The sequence below is a fragment of the Trichosurus vulpecula genome, chromosome 3 (genome assembly GCF_011100635.1).
Source record: "Trichosurus vulpecula isolate mTriVul1 chromosome 3, mTriVul1.pri, whole genome shotgun sequence".
NCBI classification, from domain to species: Eukaryota; Metazoa; Chordata; class Mammalia; order Diprotodontia; family Phalangeridae; genus Trichosurus; species Trichosurus vulpecula.
Window position 1 is genome coordinate 3485950 of NC_050575.1, and position 27366 is coordinate 3513315.

General features: G+C 42.2%; 1 protein-coding gene across 1 annotated transcript; it reads right to left on the reverse strand.

Annotated features, from left to right (window-relative positions):
- Positions 1–1966: 1966 nt before the first annotated feature.
- SERPINA12 (serpin family A member 12) lies at positions 1967–16306 on the reverse strand. Its single transcript, XM_036748655.1, has 4 exons — positions 15655–16306; positions 12204–12474; positions 6145–6292; positions 1967–2152 (listed from the first exon to the last, which is right to left on the reverse strand). Exons 1-4 carry the CDS (start codon positions 16304–16306, stop codon positions 1967–1969), a joined length of 1257 nt encoding a protein of 418 aa, XP_036604550.1.
- Positions 16307–27366: the final 11060 nt, after the last annotated feature.

Here is a 27366-nt window from a genome sequence, read left to right on the forward strand (position 1 = left end):
TTTTAGCCACAGCAAGAGGGACTTTTCCCGTTAATCCCCCTAGCCTTCTGAGCCAAAAGACCGCTGTACCCTGTCCTTCTGCTGCCTCCACTATTCCAGGATTTTTACTGGGGCAATTTTCTCTTGGTTTTTCAAAGTCTATAAGGGAGGGTGAGAGTGACTTACTGCTTACTGCACCATATTGGCTTCCAGAAGTTTAAACAGGTGACTTTTAAACATTGAGTCTATGGGCTGATAGCCCCAGGAGCAGTTGCTGCCACTGCCACAGGCCCTGCATACCCAGTTCTGACCCCCCCTTCCCTCCACCCCATGCTGTGCTGAGAGGTCTGGGAATCACCACTGCTGCTTCAGTGATTCAGTCCCCTGGGGTCTGCTCTGGCTTTGCTATGGTTGAATCTGCACTGGTGCAGCTTGTGCACTGGATTGTACTCCTCTCCCTGCTCAGTACAAAAGACCCTTCCTGTCGACCTTCCAGGTTGCCTTGGGTTGGAAATCTGCTACACTCTGTCTCTTTGTGGATTCTGCCACTCTAGAATTTGTTCAGATTCACTTTTTAGAGGTATTTGAAGGGGTTTGTGGGAGAGCGCAGGTGAGGCCCTGCTTTCACTCTGCCATCTTGGCTCCATGCACTGGCCCCCCCCCCCCAAGATATCAGAGTTTAAAATTTCTAAACTGTATCTCAAGAGGCTGGCTCAATTTATTCCTGGTTACTTAGGGGAGTTCTAATGGCTGTTCTATGAGAGTGCTGATGGTTGCAGGGTCAGTGAGAAGAAGAGATTCCATAAACTTGGAGTACAGCAGGGGTAAGCTCTAGAGCCTGGGGGGATCTGAAGGCTGCCCACAATGCAGCCTCTGTTGGAAATGATGTGCCATTGTTACGTTTTGGGTTGTATCTTGGGAGATGCTGGCTGTCATAAGCCTACTTTAGGAGTGAGCTGCAAGGCCCATGCTTGGCAAACCAGAAGTTCATTTTCAGTTCTCCCAGTATCTCTTTGCTATGCCTCTTCCCACTCTCTACATTACCTCTTCCCCATCCCTATGTTCTCCCCAATTAGCCTCCTCCTTCTCCTTTCTCTTATCCAAACTGGCTTTCAGAAAAGCCTTCAATGAACTCACTTTTACTGAGGCACAGATGACCAACAAGGCTTAGTACTTTTCTCTCCCATAAATTTCCATTGTGTCAGTGAACAGATTTTTTTTTTCCATCCAAAGGAATGAAACTCTAATGTTGGATTTTGAACTGCTTGTGGAAGGAAAATATTCCTGAAATCCATTTGAAGAAGCAGCTACCCATTGTTCCTCCTCCCAAAAATGGGCCATATTAGTTAAAAAGGGACATGGTGAGTTTTTTTGTGTGTGTAGCTATTTATTGACAATTGGGAACACAGGTGGGAAATCCATTGTGCAGCCTAGAAAGGCAAGATGTGCCTCTGAGAGGGACCTTACAGGTCATCCGTTCCAACTTCCTCATTTTTGAGATGAGGAAACTGAGGCTCAGAGTTCACACAAAAGCCAGGAAGAGTCGGGATAGTCCATGGAAAGCAGGCTAGAGAAAGAGTCAAAGGAATTATGTTTAATTCCTGCCTCTATTACTTCCTACTTGTGTGACATTAGGTAGGTAAATTATTTAACATCTCTGAGCCTCAGTTTCCTCATCTCAATACCCAACGAGGATATTGAACTAGGTGGTTTTAAAGGTCCCTTCTAGCTCTAAATCTATGATCCTATGAGCCCAGGCCCTCTGACTTCAATCCAACATTCATTTCTTCTCCACCATGCTTTGATTCATACTAAAACACCCACCAATGAATAGAAAGTAGTGAGTCTGGGTTGTTATGGAGAACCACAAATGTGAGTTATTACTACGATCATTTCCAGTAATAAACCAGTTCAACAATTTCGAGTCATGTTTATTCAGAGACAGCAGCAGGAAACCTCAGGCAGCCTCTGAGATGCTATTTGAATTTCATTTAGGGTTCATTATTTTTCCCACGAAGAGAACAGACTGGGTTGGGCTATCTAAAACTAACATTAGGAAGGGTTCTTTGAATTTAATGATTTGGGGAACAGTCATTGGCAGGGTCTCAATGCCGGTTCCTCCAGCAGCTTCTGCTCCGTTTTCATCCATCTTCAACACAGCTTTATGAATAGCCTAGAAGAGGAGACAGCAAAGGGTCAGTCAGTCAAATTCTTTGAAAGGCATTCCGTTCCTCCGTGTGCAACAACTCAGTCTAGGATGGAACAATCAGCTACATTTGAATTGATTTCATCCATCTAGTTAGTCGACAATCTTTTATTAAGCACCTACAGTATGCACGTATTTATCTATAAACTGGGAGGCAGTAGGCTAGGGGATAGAAGACTTGCCTTGACTTAACCTCTTAGTCAACTTTAAAAATGAAAGTTATAGAGGAATTGACAAATTACGAGTTAAGGGAGTAGGTCACATCTGGATTCTCAACACTCCTCTCCCCCAAACAAATAGACAAACAAACAAACAAAACCACAATGTGCATGGGTCTATGCTCAGAGCTGTGAGATATATAAAGATTAATAGGACTCTGTCCCTTCCCCTCCAGGAGCTTATAGTCTAGCAGGGAAAATGGCATGTATTTGGACAAATTTATAAGAAGCAAAAAATGCTATGAAATCGGATGCAGGAGAGACTGGTTTCAGCCAGGGGACCAACGGGTGGCAAAGTGATAAAAAGACTGGGCTTTGAGTCTGAGGACCTGGTTCTGAATGCTGGTTCTGTTATCTGTGTGACGCCTTTAGGCCTTAGCTTCTTCCTTCATTAAACGAGAGAGTTCTTCTAAATCTCAGGATCTTTTTACAGATAAGAGAAGGCTTCATGAAGGAGGTAGCATTTGAGTTGGGGTTAGAAGGATGGATGGAATTTTAATAGGTAGAGCTGGAAAAGAAAGGAAATGCGCATTTATTAAGCTCCACCTGTGTGCCAGGCTCGGCGCTATCTGTGCGTTTTACAAACGTTACTTCGTTGGAGCCTCACAACAATCCAGCTTTGGAAAGTTGGTGCTTATCATTCCTATTTTGGAGCTGAGGAAACTGAGGCAGACAGGGTTAAGTGACGTGCCACAACCAGTAAGTATCTAAGACCGGATTTGAACTCAAGTCTTTCTTACTCTGGGTCCAGTGTTCTATTCCTTGTGTCTGTTGCCTGGCTATCTGGGAGGGAGAATGTGAATTAAGTCAGGGAGCGAGCAAAATATGGGATGGGTTTGGGGAACAAAGATTCTACAGATGCTCCCCTAGGAGACGATCTTTGTTATTCATTTTGAGTTTATTGTGGTATAGAGTGTAAGATGTAGGACTAAACCTAATTTCTGCCAGACTACATTTCAGTTTTCCCAGCAGTTCTTATCAAATAGAGAATTGTTTTTCCTAGGTAATTTATGTTTGGGGTTTATCATTTTATTACTAGTTCATTTATTTCTGATTCTTATTTCTCTAGTGGTTCCACTGATCTCCTTGCTTATTTTTTTTTAATTAGAACTAAATTGTTTTGATTATTCCTGCTTTACAACATTGTTGACAGTCTGGAAGCCCTAATCCCTCTTTATTCCCACTTTTCCCCCATATTCCCCTTAATATTCAGTATCTTTTTCCCTCCAAATGCATTCTGCTATTATTTTGTCTAGCTCAATAAAGTACACTCTTGGAACTTCAATTAGTTTTGTTATGATAGAATGGTTACGACTCCTGGTTTTTTTTGTTTCTTTGTTTTTGATTGACCTGATGCATACAGTAAGTTATATTCCAGCCTCTCGGTTTAATTTTTTATGTCTTTACTTTTTTAGATGAGTTTTTTTTTTGAGGGGGTAGCAAAAGATTGTGAGATTTTTTCTTATCTATTCTGCTACTTTCATTTGATTGGATAATTTGGTCCATTAATATTTAAAGTTATGAGTTAGGCTTATGTCCCCCCCCCCATTTGTTTCTTTAATATTGTTTTGGAGAGGCTACCGGCATTAATTTAAAGAATTTACTTGCCTCTGAGTTCCTTATAACTAATGAAATCAAAAGCTTAGGCTCTCTTCTCGAGAGTAAAAGGGGTTTGGATAAAGTGACTGATCTGCCATGTTGGTGGTCACCTGACCCAGAAGTCTACTAATGATTTTTTCCTATTATGCCATATAATCACAAATTGTTTCCTTTATGACAGAGATGTTGAATAAATGAGATGACAGAGAAAGGGCCAAATCCCAGTTTCCCCAACTCCAAGGTTATTTCCAAGCTCTTTTGTTGTCTTGGAATTTTGCCATATCAAATACTGTTTAAAAGAAATGGGCAGGGTCTGGAACTTGGAAATCTTTTTTTTAATATAGATTTTATGGTTATAATACTGTATTAGTTTTCATGGGATTTAATCTGTGGCATTATAGCTGATAAACTTGTGGAGTGGAAGGCTAACTTATCAGAATGGTCATGAAAACCATTGAGGATCATAGGGTCATTAGATATTGGCCTTGAAAGGACTTTAGGCATGCTTCCCACTCCTACCTGCCACTTTTAGACCTACTCTTTGCTACCAAGACCCAGAGATCTTTCTTTCTTTGTGGTTTGCTGCATTAAAACAGTTAGTCTTTTTCAGATCCTGGTGACAGTTATCATTCTCATTTCTTTCTCAATACTGCTTCCTTGTTTTCATCTCTACTCCTTATCCATGCCCCTATACTTGAAGATTTCAGTATACATGTAGATGCCCCCTTAAACACCCCCGTTTTTGAGGTTACTTCCCACTCTGGAAATCTGTGATTCTTGAAGAGAACTTAGAGCCTGTTACCTGAACCTTGAATTTTCTATATGCACAGTCTATATCTGAATGTTTTCAGTAATAGAGAATTCATGACCTTGTGAGGTCCTGCTACATTGTCACATGGTTGTAGTTTTAAAGAATTTCTTCCTTCTAATGAGCTGACATCATCTCCAACACTATTCTACCTCTATCTTTCTCTATAAACTCCCTTGGTGATCTCATTGGCTCCCAGAAGTTTGATTGTAACCTACATGTTGATGACTCCCAGATCTTTATCTCCAGCCCTAATTTCTCTCCTGAGTTTTAATACTACACCACAGACTGGCCCACAATATACTTTACATTTATCCACTTTTCTCTAATCTAGTTCAAGCCCTTATAGCCTCTTACCTAGATTATTGTAATGACTTTCTAATTGGTACCTTCCTCAAGTCTCTCCCTTCTTCAATCCATCGTTTACACTGCTGCCAAAGTGATTTCTTAAGTGCGTATCTAGCCACGTTACTTTCCTACTTAGTCAGCTCCAGTGACTTCCTATTCCCTCTAGATTTAAATAGATCTTTGTTGTCTTGTTACTTGTGTGTAGGCTGTATTTCATTGATTATATTTGTATTTTTGGTACCTAGCACAATGCTTGGCTTATAGTAGATGGTTAAAAATGCTTATTTGATGACTAATTCCACCCATAGGTGGATTGAGGGAATAAGTCCCATTGGTAAAGTTGAGATGCTCTAGAAGAGAAGAAGGGGTTTTAAAAATTTATCTTTTTGAGAACAGGGACAGCTAAGTGGTACAGTAGATAGTGGGCTGGGCCTGGAGTCAGGATGTTTCTTGACTTGACAACTTTGGGATTTTCTGCCTCATCTTGTTGGTATTTCCATTAGACCATACTTCCCACAAGCTCCTTGAGATAATAGCCAAGATATGGTCTCTTATCTGTAATGGACATTCCACATTTTCCCAAAGCCTGTAGCATGTAAGGATAGCTGCACAGATTAAACTTTGAAAACAATTAAAATATATTAGGCAGTTAAAATATATTCCTCATGTCAAGTTCAATTTATCATTCATTCATTCATTAAAGCAATGTTTATAGAGTCCCTACTCTGTGCAAAGTAACATGTTGGTCTCTGTGGGGACAAAAATGATGATGACTGCAATGGCATTGTAATGGTTTATGTGGTATCTTGGCTACTAGAGATGGGGGTTCCTGATAAATGAACTTGCCCTCCAACCACTTGACATAAAAACCCCAACAAAGTGAGATGTGATGTTTGAAAAACGGCTATCATTGTGGAGGGTGTGCCCCATCCTAGGCTATGAAGGAATGATAACTACAGTTCAAAGCTACAGTTTGATTGTCTTACCTGGCTCACTTTCAGGTTCTTCTGGGGACTGATTCTGGTGAGGTCAGCACTTCCCTGAAAGATTCGGGTGACACCAAGCCCAGAGAGACACTTTCTCATGTCATAAGTACCAGAGATGGAAAACTTGGGCAATGACACATCAACAGAACTGCGGAAATAAAATCAACAGAGAAAAGTTCCAGTATGGATTTTAGAGCACATACATTTTGTGGTTTAAATAGTACCTTCACAGTGCCTTGAGAACAAGGGCAGCCTGCGTGATTTTGTGAAACAGGTAGGATTTATCTTTAGCACCTCCAATTTCCAGTGCACCAACTTTTGTCCTTTGGTGGTCACCTGTTCAGGATCTTCTTTTCCCTGCAACCAAAATCCTGGTTCTGCCACTTTGTTATCTGTACCTCCTTGGATAAATGATAGGTCCCATCACAAGAAACACTACACGACCTCAGGAAGATGTCTTCCTGATTCCAGGCCTAGCACTCTATCCACTACACCACCTAGATTCCAAGCAGTTGGTAATATAGTGCTGGAGATCAGGAGATAGACTGGAATTAGGTATAGGTCTGGGAGTCATCTGCATCGGGATGATCTTTAAACCCATAGGAGCTGCTTAGTCAGCAAGTAAAGCAGTGTAGTGAGAGAAGAAAAGGATTCCAGAACAAAGAGCATATAAGTTCTTGGGGTTGGGGAGGGGGGAGGAAGAACCTGCCATCAGAGATCTTCCTTCCTGATGGGAATTTCCATCAGCCTTTGGAAAGGAGGGAGGATAGGGCAAAGCCACATCTGACAAGCATCATGTGATAATTTGGGATATTCAGTAGAGAGGTCAAACGGAAATTCACCTATGTACCCCCACACTTTGACTTAGTGTATCTTAACTCAGCTAGGTAAAATCTGTACAGGATCTTCAAATAATTACATAGGCGAGCTGAAATTCTTTAGAGATACAGAACAGGACCTGGCCATTTTATCCCTGGAATCTCAGTACTGGCAAAAGGTCGGGGTGGAATGTAGCTGCCAGACATAGAAGGGACTCTGAGAAGAAAAGCAAAGGGTGAACTTAGAGCCTAGAACCAGAGAATTACAGAACGCCAGAGCTTGAGAGAACCTTAGAAATCCTGTGTAGTCTAAAATCCTCAAGGGTGACCTTCCCGATAGAACATCCAGAGTAATGAAGCACTCATGATGAAGAAAGATAAGGAACAGGGGCAGCAACAGCAACCATAAATAAACTGCATTGTAGATCAAGCTTGGCTCTGTAGAAGACAGGAATAAATTCTTCCCCCTCTTTTTTTGGTAAAAGTGGGAGATCCCAAGTATGAAACATTGCATATATTATCAGACTTGGATGATACATTGACTTTGCTGAACTTAAAGAATAGTTTTTCCTTTTTCAATTCTTTGTTACGGAAGATGGTTAGGGCTGGATGGGTACAAAGAGGAAGGGGCAGATGTATTTGGAAATGACGGTGATGTAAAAAACAAAAGATACCAGTAACCCTTAAAAAACTTTTTCTTAAAGAGAGAGCCTAGTGCTCTTATTGCCACATGATTACCGAGAGGTTGGGGAATAGCCCCATTCAGACTTGGCTCTGTGCTGCTTTTCTGGTGACCTGAATGCAAACCTGTTGGGCTGCCTTGGCCTATCCTTTGGGTGTACCACATATTTTTCATACAATTGTGATTTTATCTGAGAACATCTGCAACAGTTAGGAACATTTATTCCTCATCAGATGGAGACTTTATGCTAACTACAGACAAGATGTACTTTCATAGATCAGGTGACCTGCGTGGGTAGGACTACCAGCATTAAGGGCCAAACAGCTGGGCACAGCTACTTGGGTATATTCTTTTTTTGTAGCATCACATCATGGCTTTGAGTCAGGAGCACTGGGTTGGGAGTCTGCAGATCTGGGTTCTGCTCTCGACTCTGTCTTGAGACCAATTATGTGCCGTGATCATGTGCAAGTAATTTCCCCTCTCTGGGCCTTAGTTTTCTCCTCTGGAAAATAGGAGGATAGACCATTAGGTGTGTTAGACATGCAGCCAGCTGGCAATATGCAGGCTACAAAGCTTTCCAGTACCCTGGAACCAAATCAAAATGTAATTGGGAAATTTTAACAAAGCAAAAAATAGAATACAACATAAATAATGTCAATTGGTAGTTTTCTAAGTCAATGTGCAGCCCTGAGGGATTTGTTTCTATGTGAGTACGATACCGCTGGACCAGATAATCGTCTGCTCATTTAATCTAAGGTCTCTTCCAGGCCTGACATCCTGTGTTCTATCGTTCTCCGATTTAAAGCAGGAAGTGGTGTGGTGCAATGGAATGAGCCTTTGACTTGGAATCAGAAGAGATCTGGGTAACCCCTGGGCAAGTTACTCTCTGACCCTCAGTTTTCCAGCTCTGTGAAACAGGGGTACAAAGAGGCAGTACCTGTAATGATAGACACCTGACCTGAGGGTTAGGAAGATGTGGTTCTAAGTCCTGTGCCTACTGTATACTCACTGTGTGTGTGTGTGTGTGTGTGTGTGTGTGTGTGTGTGTGTGTGAGAGAGAGAGAGAGAGAGAGAGAGAGAGAGAGAGAGAGGGAGAGAGAGAGAAAGAGAGAGACAGACAGACAGACAGAGAGACAAAGAGACAGAGACAGAGAGACAGAGACAGAGAGACAGAAAGAGAGAGAGGGAGAGAGAGAGAGAGGGAGGGAGAGAGAGAGAGAGAGAGAGAGAGAGAGAGAGAGAGAGAGAGAGAGGGAGAGAGAGAGAGAGAGAGAGAGAGAGGGAGAGAGAGAGAGAGAGGGAGAGAGAGAAGAGAGAGGGAGAGAGAGAAGAGAGAGGGAGAGAGAGAAGAGAGAGAGAGGGAGAGAGAGGGGGAGAGACACAGATAGAGAGAGAGAGAGAGAAACAGATCAAGAGACAGAGAGAGTAGAGAAAGAAAGAGAGATAGAGAGGAGAGAGAGAGAGAGAGAGAGAGAGAGAGAGAGAGAGAGAATAAGAGAGAGAGAGAGAGAGAGAATAAGAGAGAGAGGGAGAGAGAGAGAGGGAGAGAGAGAGAGGGAGAGAGAGAGAATAGTGCTTTAGAGTTGTGGGGCATATACAAAGAATTCAGGGAAGTCTGGAAAGGTTTATACAAACTGCTGCAACATGAAGTAAGCAGAACAAGGGGGGAAAGTGCCTACAAAAATGGAAATGGAAATGGAAATTTAGTAGGGGTACTCCCTGGAGAAGACATACAGTCTAGTTCTTTCCTTTGCTGAAATGACCCAGCAGTTCTTCATTGGTCCATCCTCATAACTGAGGGGTTATGTAGAAGATGTTTGGTCAAATAGTCTGGAGAAGTTACCCAATCAGTGAGCTGTAAGAAGAACTAAGGAGAAAGAGCCAGCTCTTTCCTTGGGGAATTTTTTCTCCCTTAGACTTTTGGCGAGAGGAGGAAGAATGTTTGTATTTTTCTGCCTATTGTTTCTTTTTCTCCCCTCTATATCCCCCTCCCCAGCAATAATGTTGGTCTGTAGCTTGAACACATAGCAATGACAATCAGCCTATGCAGAGGTAGGTGGTACAGTGGAGAGAGTGCCAGGACTGGAGTCAGGAAGACTCATCTTGAGTTCAAATCTGGCCTCAGATACTTCCTAGCTGTGTCACCCTGGGCAAGTCACTTAACCCTATTTACCTCAGTTTCCTCATCTGTAAAATGAGCTAGAGAAGGAAACGACAAACCTCTCCAGGGTCTTTGCCAAGAAAACCCCAAATGGGGTCACAAAAAGTTGGACATGACTGACAACTGACTGAACACTATGCCAACCTAAGACTGAACCTTGAGTGTCTGGTTATTTCTCTCACTTTCCTTTTTTCTTCCCTTGGGCATACTAACCACCCAACCATACCTCTCCCAACTCCACCCTCACTCAATTTTTTTTCTTTTCCAGGTTAAACATTCTCAGATCATTCAGCCTTTCTTCATATTATTTGGTTTTGAATCTTTTCCCTATCTTGGTTACTCTCCTTTGGACATGTTCTAACTTAGCAATATCTGTCCTAAAATATAGTGCCCATGATTCAACACATGTTCTCTGACTAGGGCAGAGTGTATCGGGAATGGGCTGTCATTCTGGACACTGCTGGTTTCTTTGCCTGTATTATTTGCTTGACATTTCTCCTACGCTGCCTCCATTATTTCTTAGAATGCTGTCTTGTAGAGTCACTTAACTTTTGCCTTGTTGGACTTTTCACATTTTATGCCTTCTGTGTCCAACTTGACAGGAAGCCCTTCAGGAACCAGAAGGATTCTGTGGGATCCTGTCTCACCTACTGCATGTAGCAAGGGTTCATTAAATACTGGTTGAATGAGGACTTGGGCCTAGTGGGAGAGACAGGGGGAAGAACTATGGGAAGTATCTACCACTTCAAATGAACAAATCAGAACTCTCAAAGTAGAAGTTAGGACCTACCAAGGTGGGTTACTACCTCCCACCTCACCAGGAGACTGGTGGTACTGAAAGAGGTGATGGAAGATAATGGAAAGATTAAAATTGGCTTCTTTTTTTCTTCCCTATATCCTCAGTGCCTAGAGAGGCAATGGGGCATAATGTATAAAGAGCTAGCCTTGGCATCAGGAAGATCTGGCTTTGAGTCTCACATCTGATACATATAGGCTGTGTGACTCTGGATAAGTCCCTAGATCCCTCAGTGCCCTAGGCAATGCTTGAACACTATATGTTGCAGGATGGTTAGAATTTAGACTCAATAGAGGGTGTTTCCTATGGGCCTCCTATACCAACGAAATCACAGGTTGGTTGAAAGTTGTCTAGAATGTGTTGTTCAGTCCTTTTCTGTTGTGTCCAACTCTTTGTGACCCCATTTGGGTTTTATTGGCAGATACTGGAATGGTTTGCCGTTTAGTTCTCCAGCTCATTTTACAGATGCGTGAGGGAAATGATTATTTTTCTATTATATTAATAACCATTTATTAAATTAGGATTGAGGTTTTTCCCTTCTATTTCCTCATTCAGAGAGTAGTCCCTGTCGATAAATCAGTCAGTCTCTGAAGGACATTGCTGATAGATGAGATGAGATTGGCCAAATCCTCTGGATACATGCTCCAGGTTGTTGGGTGGGACCCCACCCAACTAGAAGGCCTTACAAACAAAATCTAACCTAGGTGAATTCTTGCCCTTAGGAAATGAGCCCATGTCATTGTACCCCTTCATTAGAATTTAGGGTGACCCAGCTTATGAAGGAGAAAACCAAACAGAATGGTCGGGTAGAGATGGATTTCTTTGTCTAGGTTTCTGGAGGCCAACGAATCTCCCAATCAAGTCATGTTCTCATCAGGAAGAGCTGAAGACCTTTAGCCCAGCTCCTCATTAATATGGTATTTAAGTACTTTTTTTTCCCCAAAGATATTTAAGCATTCAGTGATCTCCATGATTTTGTCTTTGCTTACCAAGGGACCACTGACCATCAATTTATTGATTATTTGCTGGCCTAATTAATAAATTGATTATTAATTACCCAGAAACTCTGTCTCTCAGGCTTTTAATTTGTCACATGAGGAAACTGAGGCTAACAGGGTTAAGTGACTTGCCCAAGGTCACACAGCTAGTAAGTGACTGAATCCAGATTTGAATTCAGGAAGATGACTCTTCCTGACTCCAGGCCCAGCCTCTGTTCACTCTGCCACCTGGCTGCCCCATGTAGCTGGCACTTAATACTTTGGGGATTAGATTGGATATGGTTTTAGATGATCTTTGAATCCTAGCACCACTATTTCCTACTTATGGGACCATGGGCAAGTCACTTCCTTTCTCTGGGACTCAGTTTTCCTTCCTGAAGGGCTCGGATTAAGTGGTTTCTCACATTGATAGAGTGTAAGCTCCTTGAGTTCAGGGATTGCCTTTTGCCTCTTTGGTATCCCCCTGTGCCTGGAATATAGGAGGTACTTAATAAATCTTGATTGATTGGTTTTCAGTCCCAAGTCTCATGATTCTAAAGGTCATGCCAACCATATTTAGAAGGGAAACTTGAAGGGGAGGGATGTGCCCAGCAAACTTCATTACCTGCACTTCAATGACCGCCTCCATTGGGCCAGCTTTTCCTCACAGAGCCCTTCTTCCACTTTCTGCAGTTTTCCCTTGTCTGGGAGGATGAAAAGCCCTGTGACATTTCCCTTAAAAGGTATTTCTAGAATCGTACAAGACAGCTGCTCATCATAAGCAGTTTTGTACTTGCCACCTCGGTACATCATGGGAACTTTCACTGACTTCCCGTTGATCAGAAAGAAGTCACCTTCTTTTGTGTCCTTTGTGTTAAACTTCTTTTCCCATTCACCTTAGAGAGTGAAAACAGAAAAAATGACAGATAATTCTAGGAGAGCAGAGCTCAACAGATATGATGAACTTTTAGTCATAGGATACATGGATCTGAAGGGGGGGAAGCGGGGGAGGGGAAGAGGAGGTTTGAATTATACATCCCAGCAAGACTCCTTGGAGTTGGAAATGGGTTCTGGGTGGAGGACATTATAAAGAATGTGACAGATGCCCTAGTACAGTGGCAGACTTTGCCCATATGAACTTCTTTAATACTTTCAGTGTTTTTGATTTCTTAAGTGACATTCCTCCCTCTACCAATGCGGTTTATAGTCCTTCATTTCTTAGTAGATGGCCTGCTGAATTGTTCTGGCCAGAGGATTAATTATCTGGTGTTGAACCTTCTCATGATAACCCCTTTGCACTTAGCTAGGCTGCATCTCAGATGACAGATTCACACTTTATTCCGGGCATGTACTCAAAGCCTTTTGAGATTAGGAAGAATTGTCAGAAGATGTTGGACATTGGTATAGGCTTCAAGAATCCAGGGTCACCTCCCCTTAATGAGACATCTGAGATCACAGGATTAGAAGTACTTGTTAGTGGACTATCACTTACACACTCAAATACGCATATTTCTCTCTGTGTGTCTCTCCCTTGCATGTTGGATCTCTCTGTCTCTGTTTCTATCTCTCTGTCTCTCTCTCTGTCTCTCTGTGTCCCTGTCTCTCTCTGTCTCTATCTGTCTCTGTTTTTGTTTCTGTCTCTGCTCTCTCTCTCTCTCTCTCTCTCTCTCTCTCTCCCCCCCCCTCTCTCTCTCACACACACACACACACACACACACACACACACACACACACACACCAGTCTTTGCAACCTGAAGTAAAGAAAAGAGAAAGAGAGAGAAGGAAGGAGAGTGGGAGGAAAGAAAGAGGGAGGGAGGAGGAGAGAAAGAGAGATAGACACACACAGAGGTAGAGAATCAGAGATGCAGACATCTCCGCATCAGGAAGAAGTGTAGTGTCACAGAGATAGAGAAAGAAAGAAGGTGGGAGGCAGGGAAGAAGAGAAAAGGAGGGGAGAAGGGATGAGGAGGAGAAAGAAGAGAGGAGGAAGAAGGGAAGGAAGAGGGAAGAAAGGAAAGGAAAAAGGGAGGAAAAGAGGGAAGGAGAGAGGAGAAAAGAGAAAGAAAGGAGGAAGGGAAGAAAAAGGAGAGAGAAAGAATGGGTGAGTGAGAGAGAGAGAGAGAGAGAGTGAGAGAGAGAGAGAGAGAGAGAGAGAGAGAACTAAAAAGCAGGCTGGAAAATAATCATTGGAAGATCTTATATTTATGTCCTGTGGAAAGCTGACAAACTCTGGCTACAGGGCTGGTTTTTAGTCACTTCAGAAGAGCAAGACATTTGCTATATAATTGCGGAGTCATACTTTGTATTTTTTCAAAGCACTTTAGCACGTATTATCTGGGATCCAGGAAAGAAGCAAGAGGCAGAGTAGTATGGATCCCCTAGACTGGCCAATAGGACCTCAGGCATCTTCCTGCCACACTCTGATTGCTGTGGGTAAGACAGGGATGAGTTGGCAAAGTCATCGGGTTGGATTAACTATAATGATCAATTCTACTTCTGTTTCCTCTTTCCTCCTCCCCCACCTTTATTATTATTACTATTTTTGCTTAGCTTTGAATTTCCTTTTTTATTTCATTTGCTAGAAAAGCTGATTTGAAAATTTAAGACAGTAGGTCTGACAATCTACTAATGTAGGTAATTTCGCCTGTCATTACCATGGAATAAATAAAGCACTATCAGAGTTGAAAGCAATGCTCAAGGTCATCCTCTTGACAGTATCCCTGCCAAGTGGTCATCCATCATCCATCCTTTGCTTGAAGATCCCCAGGGATGGGGAACTCACTACCTTCTAAGTCCCTTTTGGACAATCTTAATTATGAGGAAGTTTTTCTTTCCATTAAGTCCAGATCTGTCTTTCTGCTACTTTTACTCCCACTGATGCTTTCTAGGGCTAACCACAACAAACATAATTACTCTTAGTCATGGCAGTCATGCAAATACTAAAACATAGCTCTCATGTCACCATGAAAGCTTCTCTTCTCCAAGCTAAACCCAAGCATTTCCTTCAACTGATCCGCACATGACATAACTTTGAGGCCCTTCACTAATCACAGACTCATTGTGTAACAGCTAAAACAAACCCCAGTTTCCTCATTGATAAAGTGAGAAGTCTGGACCAGATGATGTCTAAGACCCTAAAAGGGCAAAATGAGTGGCACCAAGCTGCCCTGACGGTGGCAAAGCCAACTAGGCTATAAGTCATAGACTTGGGAGAAATGTTGAAGAACACAGAAGGGGGAAGGCATCTTGGATCTACTTCAAGCCCCCTCGTTTTTCAGATGAAGACACTGAGGGGTTCAATGACTTGACTCAGGTCACATAGACAGAAGAGCCAGGGGGCAGGATTTGAGCTCATGTCCCCTAGACTCCAAATCAATATATCATGTACCTCTTATTTAGTCCACCCTCTGTTTGGTGTTTGATTTATTCTGGTGCTGTAACAAAAGCAGACAACCAAAAGTACAATGTGATACTCCTAATTTAAATTGGAATTAGATCTTTTCAGTCCTATGCTTTCAGGTTTGTAGAATTTACCAGCTCTTATATGAACAAGTCTTCGATTAGAGGTGACTGTGTTCCTGGAAATATCCCTAGGACTGGAGTCAGGACTTGATCTGACAACTGCTAGATGTATAACCTTGGACAAGGCATCCCATGGAATGGAAGGAAATAAGCATTTAGTAAATACCTACAATGCACCAGGCACTGTGCCAAGCCATTTACAAATATTACCTCATCTGATCCTTACGATGACCCTGGGAGATAAGTGCTATTATGATTCCCTTTCACAGTTGAGGAAACTGAGGCAGACAGAAGTTAAGTGACTTGCCCAGCATTGCCCAAGTAGTAAATGTCTTAGGGTGGATTTGAATTTGGATCTTCCCGACTTCAGGCCCAGTGCTCTATCCTCCGTGCCACCTGCTGCCTCTAATCTATCTCGTGTGTCAGAGTCTCTTTCCTCGTTGTTACAAGGGGATAGTAACACCAAATACTACCTATCTTTAGGTTTATGAAGAAGCTCTAATAAAGAACGTGGGCAGAGCATTTTTATAATGTCTCTCTATAGCAGGGCTTACCTTGAAAGTATATATGGCTAATCAGAAGTAGCATTGTTCCCGGATCCACATTCTTTATCAAATTATTAATTTTCCCTTGGGTTTTCTGGCTGACGTAATTGTTGATTTGTGTAATGGCTTCCTGCGGGTCGTTGAAATCTGTAGAGACGGTTTCTGCTTCATAAATGCTCTTGACATCATCCAGAAACCTTTTCTGGACTCTCAGCTGGTCCTCCATGAATAGAGTATTGCCCAAGTGGAGCTTGAGATGTCTGTCATGTTGGTTGAGACTGTGAACAAGGTAATGGAAGCCTCGGTAGATGGTCTTCGTGGGCACTTTCTGTAGGTTGAGACTTTCAGTTAGTTGAGACAGAGTGTAATCTTTTGCTCCCAGGGTCAACATGGAGAAGCCAGTGGAAGCACTCAGAGGGGAGAAGAAGAGGTTCTTATCTTTACTTTTCTGGGCCATGTCTCGGTACATCTTAAATGCAAACTCAGTGTTTTGGCGGACAATTTGTTTTGCAGCTCGTTTCTCCTCTGACTCCTGGAAAGGGTGTCTGGTCTGGTGGGTACCTTGATTTTTGTCGGGGGGCTTCTGCTGCTGAAGAGCATTTATGTCTAAATAACATCCAGCAAAGAGCAAACCCAGGATGAGGGTGCTTTTCATTGTCATTGAGAGTTATCCTGTTGAAAGACAGATGAAAAGTTAACAGGGGAAATGAGCATTGGATCCCAGTGTTTGACTGCTGGAAGAGAGCTGAGAGATCACATGGATCCCTTTGGCAGTCTAGTGAAATCTATGAACCCCTTCTCAAAATCACGTTTTTCAATGCATAGGATTATAGAGAAAACCAATTTTATTGAAACATTATTATCATAACAAAAATAGCTAACGTTTATATAGCACTTGCTATGTGCCAGGCGCTGTGGTAAACATACCTGCTTTATAATTATTCTCTCATTTGGTCCTCATAACAACATTGGAGGGATAGGGACTATTATAATCTCCATTTTAAAGATAAGAAAACTGAGGCAAATGGAAGTTAAGTGACTTGCCTAGGGTCAAACAGTAAGTGTCTGAGCAGGAATTTGAATTCAGGTCTCCCTGACTCCAGGCCTGGTACTCAATCCACTGTGCCATCTAGCTACCCCTGTATAAAGCATTTTTTTTTAAATGTTCACTGTCCTTGGGTTAAGAGCCCTGAAAGTTTAATCTCCTTTTTCAGAAGAGGAAATCAAAGTCCAGAGAGTAGTTGACTTGCCCAAGAGCCTAAAGAGAGTAAGCAGTAGAGCCGAGTCTTTTTAAACCTGCAGCTGTCTTTGCTGGCTCATCGTCTTCTCCAATTGGAGAAATGGATTTAGAATCTCAGGATCAGTGTAAAGTTAGTTTGTCCTCACTGTACTATACCTGGGGATTTTCAGTGAGTGCCCACTGAGGCACTGCACTCATCCAACCTTGGGTTAGATTCCTGCTCGGTGCATCTCTCTGGGGGCAGCTTGGTGGCGTGGAAAGAGAACAGGTCTGGAGTCAAAAGACCCAAGTATGACCACCTCTGATTCTTACTGGCTCTGAAGTCTCAATTCAGCTAAAACAAACGATTATTTGTAAAGTGTTGTACTAGGCACGGGGGGATCCAAAATTAGAAATGGCCCTGCCGTAGGATCAGAGATTTATGGTTGGTAGAGGCAACATAATCCAAATTCTTCATTTTATTTTCTAGATCTGGCAGGTTAAATTTTGTTTTATTTTCAGATCTAGATCCTCTCCCTCCCACATCCTCTTCTCCAGGTGAGAAAGTAAGAAAAATAAAACCCCTTACAAATGAGCTTAGTCAATCAAAACAAATTCCCACATTACCTACGTGTGTGTGTGCATGCATACACATATGCACACATGCACACATATACATACATTTATACTCATATGTTCAAATCCTATATGAACTGATAAAGAATGAAGTAGGCAGAACCAGGAGAACAATTTACATAATGACCATGATATTATTATAAAGACAGCAACTTTGAAAGACTTTGGAACTCTAATAAACAAAATGACCACAGTCCCAGAGGACTGAAGATGAAATATTCTACTCCATTCCTAAGAGAGGGGTGATGGATTCAGAGTGCAGATTGAGACATGCACACATACATATTTTATACAACATGTTTATATGTTATATAATCTACAATCACGTTCTATAATTATATTACATAAGTAGTGTATTTATTTAACATGTGTCATATATTTCATAGTGATTGGTCATTGCATTGATCAGAGTTCCTAAATCTTTTGAAGTTTTTTGCCTTTACAGTATTGCTGCTATTGTATGAATTGTCATCCTGGTGCTATTCACTTCATTCTGCATCAGTTGATACAAGTCTTCCCAGTTTTCTCTGCAACCATCATATTGTGTGAAATTAACAGATTACAGATGAGGAGGCTGGGAGTGGCTTGGCCAAGGTTATGTGTACTTGTAATTGGCAGTAAGTGGCAGAGCCTGGATTTGAACCTAGCTCCTTTGATCCCAAATCTAGTGTTGTTTATTCTATACCATGTGACCATTGAAGAATTTTGAATCCTTTGGGGGTAGATCTCCAAAGCTAGTACAACATATACACAAGTTTAATATAAGGTGGACATAATAGAGACAGGGGAGAGGTCTAGGCAAAATGGATGAAATTTTGTGTTCAGTCATTTTCAGTCATGTCTGACTCTTTGTACCCCTCTTTGGGATTTTTCTTGGCAAAAATATTGGAGTAGTTTGCCATTTCTTTCTCTGGCTGATTTTCCAGATGAGGAAACTGAGGCAAACAGGTTAAGTGACTTGCCCAGGGTCACACAGCTAATAAGTGTCTGAGGCCAGATTTGAACTCAGGAAGATGGGTTTTTCCTGACTCTAGGCCCAGCACTGTATCCACTGTACCACCACCCCCTACATTTAAATTAGAATAATAGAAATATATATATACATATAGTTTTAGAAAAATTATAATAATCTGCCCCAAAACAATGAAATTGGAGATCATTGCTGCTATATTTTCTCTGCTTTCCTCACTGGACTCCTATTAAGATCAAATGAGAGTGATGATTAGGAGAGCCAGGTCGACTCAAGAAGATTAAAGGAATATTTGGATCTTTGATTATGTGAGAAAGTACCTCATTTTACCTCCTAGGTAAAGCATTTTACCTTCTAGGTGAAGCATCAAGTTGGTTTAAATGAAGAATTCCAAAGGATTTTGTTTGCAGATTGCATCCTTCTAGAGAAGGTAAATTCACTGACATCTTGTTGAGATGATTGAGGTCATCTTTTCTGTTGTGTTATGGAGAGTGTCCTGGCCCAAGATAGTTTTATATCCCTTTGTGCTTGTTAAGGATATGAGTGATTATACATGCAGAGCAGTTTATAATCATGAGTACTATATGAATATAACACTTATTATTATTGTTTCAGTAGGGGCTCAATAAAGCCTTGCTCATGGGTAGCTAGATTTATTGGGAAGTGTAGAGTGTGATCTGAAGACCTTTGGTTGGGTGAGCTCTATAGTACCTGAAATCTTAGGGAAGCAAGGTCCCAAGAAAACAGAATAATAAGAATCCACATTTATATAATGTTTGATTCAATTTTCCAAACATTTATTACACTTCTACTGTGTGGAGTTTGCTCAGTTAGGATTTAAAGTAACATAGCTTGTCTCTCTATAATCCTTTAGACTTCAAAGCAAAGAAACAATGGGAAACATCGAAAAGGAGCGGAGGAGATCCTTTTTATCCACCTGTTTATTTTTTAAAGTGAGAATCAGTATATAAACATGATGCCAGGAATAGGACAAATAGAAAGAGCATTAGCCAAGGTGCTTATTTCAAGAGTTAGCTCTGTCTAGCAGTTCATCGTACCAAGTGACCAAGGGTCAAAGAGCAAATCCCCTGCAACATCTTTCCTTTTGTTTTTGTTTACTAGACAGGTGAGATACATCTAGGTTGAGGCAGTTGCTCCACACTTCCAGATGAAGATTCACAGATCTAGAACTCCATGAAAAGATCTGGAAAAAGAAATGATCTAAAGGACCAACCTAGAAGGTTTTCCTCTTAAAATGAACTTATTTCGGCATCAAAAGTGAATTAATGGTAATTCCCAGTTGTCCAACTTTTTTCTTTGCTTGGGGCCTCCTTTGGCTCTTGATTATTTTTACAGATTGCTTAATAAAATTATCACTGATAATAATAATAACAGCATTTATACGTAATTTTAAGGTTTGCAAAGAACTTTAAAAAACTTATCTCTTTTGATCCTTAAATAATCCCAGGAGCCAGGATGTTATAATTATCCCCATTTCACAGATATGTAAATTGAGATAGAGGTGAAGCATCTTGCCCAGGATTATACAGCTAGCAAGTATGTGAGAGGGATTTGAACTCATTTTCCCAACTCCAGGTGTAGCATATCATTCACTGAGCCACCTTGTCGCCTGTAGATTGTAATTACTGGGATATTTACATGACTTTCAGAATTTCACCCCTGATTCTTTTCCTCTCTGAGTTTCTCTGCATTTAATCCACATCAACAAGTGTCTCCTATGCTGGTCGGAGGATGTGAAAATGGCCTAGCTTTCAAAGAGCTCACTCAAAGTCTTTTCTTGATCCCCCAGCTGGAAATGATCCCATCCCACCTTGAATTTTTTTAGCTGCTGTGCTTGACCTCTTCCAGACTTTAATCATTTTCTAAATATTATCACGGTTATTTGTGTATATTTTGGGAGAAGGAAGGTGCAGTGAGGGGAGGACTGGATTTGGGGTCAGAACACCTGGGTTGAAATCCTCTCTGTCACTTATCACTTATGTGGCTTTGGGCAAGTCAGTTAATTTCTCCTCAGTTTCCTCATAATTAATATGGGAGAGTCAAACTAGACCAGAGGTGTCCAATGCTCAGCCAGCAGCAGCATCGTTCCACACTCTCCAGTGTCCCAACCAGATTAAAATATGTAATTGGGAAATAGTTAACAAAATAAATAAAAATATGATAGAATTGTTGTTCAGTCATGTCTTATTCTTCATGATCCCATTTGGGGTTTTCTTGGCCAAAACACTGGAATGGTTTGCCATTGCCTTCTCCAGTTCATTTTACAGATGAAGAAACTGAGGCAAACTGAGTGAAATGACTTGCCCAGGGTCATGCACCTAGTCAGTGTCTGAGGCCAGATTTGAACTCACAGAGATGAGCCTTTCTGACTCTAGGCCTAGCACGCTATCCACTGAGCCATCTAACTGCCCATACAATAGAATATACATAATGTTAACATGTGTTTTTCTAAGTTAATATGAGACCAATAGGGATCCTTATATATGATTTCGTGGCACCTGTTTGTCTTTAAGTTGGACACCACTGGGCTAGAGGGCCTTGAAGGTTCCTTCCAGCTCAGATCAATCACTCGACAAGCATTTATTAAGTGCCCACTGCCTGCCATGCACTGTGGTGGGCATGGAGTACACAAAGACAAAAATGGAAGCCTCTGTCCTCAAGGTACTCGTTTTCTCTTGGGAGAAACAAGATGTGCACGTGTAAGTAAAAATGAAATATGCACAAAGTACCCATGAGACATTTCAAGAAGGGGGAGAATCAGGAGGACTAGGAGCAGAGGTGACTAGGAAGGAGCCCGGCACTGGTCTTGGAAATGAGGTAGGGAGTCTAAGAGGAGGAGGCGAGGAAGGAGGCCATTTCATGAATGAGAGACAAACACGGTGCGTGAAATCATGGGCTTGCTAAATGAAATTGTATGGGGAGGAGCAAACAGGCCAGCTTAGTTGGATCTTGGAGTATGTAATAGACAGTGTGTGTGCCAAGCTTGCAAAAGTAGCCGGGACCTAGGCTGTGAAGGGTTTTTAAACACTAAACAGGATAGGGAAAATCTGGCCTCATATACTTCCCAGAGCCTTGGCAAGTCATCTAACTGCTGTCTGCCTCAATATCCCCAACCATAAAATTGAAATCATAATGGCACCTACTTCCCAGGATTATCGAATCTCATAAGAGAGGCAAGCACTTAGTACAGTGTCTGGCGCATAATAGGTACTTAATAAATGCTTGTTCCCTTTACTTTTTTTATTTTAGAGGCAATGGGGAATCATTAGAACTTTTTAAACAGTGGAGTAAAATGGTCAGACATGGGCTTTAGGAATGTTGCTTTGGTGGTTGAAGGGAGAGTAAACTGGAGAGGGCAGTTAGGTGGTGCAGTGGATAGAACGTTGGGCCTGGAGTCAGGAAGATGAGTCTTCCTGCATTCAAATCTGGCTTCAGACACTTAACAAGTTACACTTACTAGCTGTGTGACCCTGGACAAGTCACTTAACCCCGTTTGCCTCAATTTCCTCATCTGTAAAACGAGCTGGAGAAGGAGATGGCAACCCACTCCAGTGTTTTTGCCAAGAAAACCTCAAATGGGGTTTCGAAGAGTCAGACATGACTTAACACCAACAAAAACTAGAGGGAAGGAGAAGTTAGGAAGTGATGGCTATAGTCCTGACAGGTAGAATATGTAGTAGAAAGAGAATTGTATTTAGGGGCAAGAGACCTAGCTTTGAGTCTTAGGTGATGAGAGCCTGAATGAGGGTGGTGGCTATGAAAGCGAAGCTGACTGATGTGAGAGGTATCATTGAAGGTGTGATGACAAGAAGACTTGGGACGTGGTCACATATGGGGGCTGGGGGCAGGAAGTCAGAGTGAAGTGCCAAGGATGACACGCTGGGATGGTGGTACCTTCAAAAGAAATAAACAAGTCTGTAAGAGGGTTAGGACTAGGGGAAATTTAATTATTTCTGCTGAAGATGTGTTGAGTTTGAGATGGCCATGAGATATTCATTTCAAAATATTCAGTAGGTAGTTGGTGACTCTGGATTTGAGCTTAGGAGAGAGACTTGGGCTGGATCTGTAGATGTGGGAGACGTCTGCACAGCCATGATGATAGGATGGAAGTTGATGAGATTGCCAAGGGAGAGAATGCAGAGAGATAAAGGGAGAGGCCCCAGGTTAGGGCCTTGAGGGACGTCTATGATTAGGAGTTAGGACATGAGTGGTGGCCCACCAAAGGAGACTCAAAAGAAGCCAGAGACATGAAGAATGAAGAGAATGGTGTCGTGTAAATACAGAGAGGAGAGGATATCCAGAAGGAGAGAGTGGACAACAATATCAAGGGCTTTGGAAAGGCCGAAAAGAATGAGGACTGAGAAATGGCCACTGGATTTGACAATTAAAAGATTATTGGCAAACTTGGAAAAAACAGTTTCAGTTGAATGGTGTATGGTAGATAGCAAAAAGTTAAGAACGAGTGACAGGAGTACAAGTCGAGACAATGAGAGTCAGGAGATTTTTCTAGGAGTTTGGTTGGGAAAGGGAGGAGAGGTATGGGAAGATAGTTTGATATTCTCCATCCCCACACCCAGGCTCATTGGCCCTGGCAAACGGGTGCCCAGGGGATGGTTGCTACTCCTCTCAGGATTCTAGGGGTTACCCTGTATATGGTCATCCTCCTATTAGCAGCTCATGAGCTCACATCAATGTTTTTCCCCTTAACAGTCATTCAGTATACTCAGTAATTTGTAAAGCGTAGGTCAGGGGTGGGGAACCTGTGGCCTCAAGGCCACATGTGGCCCTCTAAATCCTCAAGTGTGGCCCTTTGACTGAATCTAAACTTCACACAACAAATTCCCTTGATAAAAAGATTTGTTCTGTAAAACTTGGGACTCAGTCAAAGGGCCACACCCAAAGACCTAGAAGGCCACATGTGGAGGTTCCCTACCCCTGGTAGATGTTTATAGGTAGCAGGGAAGGAATGAATAGAGAGATTAAAGATTAGCGGGAGAAGGGGAATGATTGAAGGGGCAATGTGCCAGAGGAGATAGGAAGGTATGGAATCAAGGTTACAGATAGAAGGGCTGGCTTTTATGAGGACCATCTTGACATCATAGACTAGGGTCACAACGTCTCTTGCTTCCTATCCCTTCTCTCAACTCAGAAGCCCCCACTTTAGCTCATGTCTCATCACCTCTCACCTAGATTGTTGCAACATCTTCTTAATTGGTCTCCCTGCCTTAAGTCTATCACTATCCCAGTCCATCCTACACATTACTACTGCCAAGTCCATTGTTATAAAACAGTCAGTCGGTCAGTCTCAGTCCACAAGCGTTTATTAATGTGCCAGACTACTACGTGCCGGACAATGTGCTAAACATTGAAGACACAAAGAAAAGCAAAAGCCAGTCTCTGCTCCAAAGGAGCTAACAGTCTAATTAGGAGACAGCATGTGAACAACTGCAGGTGAACAAGATATAGACAAGATAAATTGGAGATAACCAACAGAAGAAAGGCAGGAGCATTAAGGAGGATAACAAAAGGCTCCCTATAGAAAATGAGATTTTAAGAGGCAGTTGAAGGAGGTCAGGGCAGGCAAAATCTAGAGAGGAGAAGGGAGAGAATTCTAGGTGTGGGAGACAGCCAGTAAAAACGGAGTGTTTTGTACGAGGAAGAGTAAGGAGCCAGTGTCACTGGATCTAAGAGCACACAGAGGGGAGAAAAGTGTAAGAAGTTTGGAAAGGTAGGAAGGAGCCCGATTATGAGGGCTTCAAAAGCCAAATGGAGGACTTTGTATTTTATCTTGGAAGTAATAGAGAGCAACTGGAGTTCATTAAATAGAGGAGTGATATAGTCAGATTTTCATTTTAGGAAGATCAGTTTGGTAGCTTAGTGGAGGATGGATTGGAGTGGGGAGGGAACTGAGGCAAGAAGACCAATCAGTGAGCTATTGCAGTAGTCCAGGTATGAGGTGATGAGCGTGTGCATCAGGTAGGCGACAATGTCAGAGGACAGAAGGGGATACTCAAGAGATGTTGGGAAGGTAAGATTGATAGGACTTGACAACATCATGGATATAGGGATGTGAGAGAGTGTGAAGATTCCAGGATAAGGCTCAGGTTGCAAGCCTGATGAGTGGGAGGATTGTGGTGCTCTTGACAACAGTAAGAGGAAAGTTTAGATAAGAGGAGAGTTTTGGGGGAAAGAGAAGGAGTTCAGTTTTGTACTTGTTGAATCTAAAATGTCCATTGGATACCCACTTCTGGATGTAGGTCATAAAAGGCTTTGAATGTCAAACAGAGGATTTTCTATTTGATCTCGGAGGCGATACAGAACCACTGGAGTTTGTCGAGTAGGAAGAATGGCGTGATCAGACCTGTGCTTGAGGAAACTCACTGGTGACTGAAAGGAGGATAGATTATAGTAGGGAGAGACTGTAGAGAGGCAGACCCACCAGCAGGCTGTTACAATCTTCTAAGGGTGAGGTGATGATGCTCAGAGAAGAGCAGGGGATGTATTTGAGAGATGTTGCAAAGGGGAAATCAACAGGTCATGGCAACAGATTGGATATGTTGGGGTGAGAGATAGTGAGGATTGGAGGATGACAACTAATTTGAGAGCCTGAGGGACTGAGAGGAAGTTGATTTCCTTTACAGATATAGGGAAGGCAGGAGGCAGGGGGATGGTTTAGGGGAGAAGATAACAAGTTCAGTTTTGGACATGTTGAGCTTTAGATATCTACTAGACATCAAGTTTGAGATGTCTGAAAGGCAGTTGAAAGCTTGAGAGTGGAGGTCAGCAGAGAGTTTGGGGAAGGATGGATAGATTTGAGAATTGTCGACATAGAAGTGGTTAATTAAATCCATGGGAGCTGATGACGTGATCAACTAGTATAGAGAGAGAAGAGTCCAGGAAAGAGCCCCAAGGGACACCTAAAGGGCATGATCTGAAAGGAGATCCAGCAAAGGAGACAGAGAAGGACCAATAAGATAGGGAGGAGGAAAACCAGTAGAGAATGGTGTCCCAAAAACTTAGAGAGAAGATAATATCAAGGAATAGAGGGTGATGAATAGTGGTAAAGGCTGCAGAGAGGTCAAAGAGGACTGACAAAAGGCCATTGAATTTGGCAACTGAGGATCATTGGTGACTTTAAAAGAGAGTAGTTTCAGTGGAACCATAAGTTCAGAAGCCAGATTGTAAGGGGTTTAGGACAGAGTGAGAAGACAGAAAGGGGAGGTGCCCACTGTGGATGGTCTTTTCAAGGAGTTTAGCCACGAAAGGTAGAAGAGATATAGGACAATAATGGGACTAGAAGCATTAAGTGAAGGCTTTTTTATCTTCCAGAATGAAGGAGACATAAGCATGTTTGTAGGCAGTAGGAAATGAGCCAGTAAGCAGGGGGAGACCGAAAATAAGAGACAGAGTGGGGAATGACAAAGGGCAATCTGTTGGAGGAGATGGAATGGAATGAGATTGAGCAGTTAGAGTTAGTCTTGGTAAGGCCTCACCATATGAGACTGTAGTGAAGGAAGAGATAGTGGTAGAAGCCATATGAGTGTTATGAAATGAGGAAGAGAGGAGAGGGGGAGCTCACAGTGAATGATCTCAATTTTTTCCTGTTAAATATGAGACAAGGTTCTTAGTTGAGAAGGTAGGAGGAGAGGAAGCCACAGGAGGTTTGAGGAGCCATGAGCAGGTTTGGAGAAGTAATTGTGGATACTGTCAAAGAGTTGGTGGCAGAGTTTCTTGGGGAAGTGATATGTGTGGAAGGTGAAGGATCTGGAGACAATAGTTACCAAGATTTTGATTGGATGGTAGAAATGAGTATCATGATCCTCAAAGGAGGAGAAGTTACTGAGTGATGAAGATAGGAACAGAACTTGAAAGTGGCAATAGAGAACAAAGAATATTCCAACTCCCGTGTCTTGACCAGTGAGCCAAGGGAAATGACTGAAGGTGCAGCCAATACTGAAAAGGATGGCTAGAGAGGCTGTGCCATTGTGAGGAGCCAGATTTCAATAACGGCTAATAGATGGAAGGAGTGGGAGAGGAAATGATTTAGGATGAAGGGAATTTTTTTTTTTGCCTATGGAACAAGCATTCCAGAGGGTACAGTGGAAGGGGGTGATATTTGGTTGGAATTTTGGAGGGAGAGGGTTGAAGGTGATAAGAATAAAGAATCAAGTGGTGGGAGATAGGGAATGGGGTTTGGATGATGACCTGCTGGGTTTCAGAATCACAGAATGTGTAGAATGTAACACAGGGTGTTCCTAAAGTCTGGCCACACAGGCAAAAATGCATATTTTCAAGAAATGAAATGAATGAAAATTTTAACAACATTTTATTTAATAGGAATGTCAAGAAATAACATCTTCAATATGATTTCCATCATTTCTGATGCAAAGGTTGATGAGTTTTGCAAGATTCACATGAACTCGATGCAATAACTGCACATTGCTGTCAATTTGCCTACGTATACAGACTTTAGGAACACCCTGTAGAGTATGAGAATGTTCAACACTGAATGGAAGGTGCCACTCTTTTCCCAAAGGAATATGGAGATCAGTCTGGAGACATTGCAGTGTGAGATGGGAAGCACATGGTTCTGACCATAGAAGGCCTTGCCTCACTACACCTCTGCCTTCTGAAGGCTGGTGATTAGCCAGGAAAGGGTGCAACAGGAATGGAAAGCAAACATGCACAGCAGGAGCAGGAAACCTTTCTCCCCACTGATTTTCCTCTTTATTCAACAGAAAAGCACAGCAGGAGATGGAAGGCCTGAAGTCAAAGGGAAGTTTCCCCTTCTTTATACCCAAGGTGACCCACATCTTGGTTGGGAGACTGGGCTGGCAGCATGAAGTAGAACTTGTCTTGTGCCGGCACAGATGGG

Bases quoted from the DNA above. Each gene is read 5' to 3' on its own strand.
- SERPINA12 (XM_036748655.1), bottom strand. From the start codon at position 16,306: ATGACAATGAAAAGCACCCTCATCCTGGGTTTGCTCTTTGCTGGATGT. The intron at 12,475-15,654 runs GTAAGCCCTGCT...TCACTCTCTAAG, and splicing joins TAGCCATATATACTTTCAAG to GTGAATGGGAAAAGAAGTTT. The intron at 6,293-12,203 runs GTAATGAAGTTT...TTATTTCCGCAG, and splicing joins AGGCGGTCATTGAAGTGCAG to TTCTGTTGATGTGTCATTGC.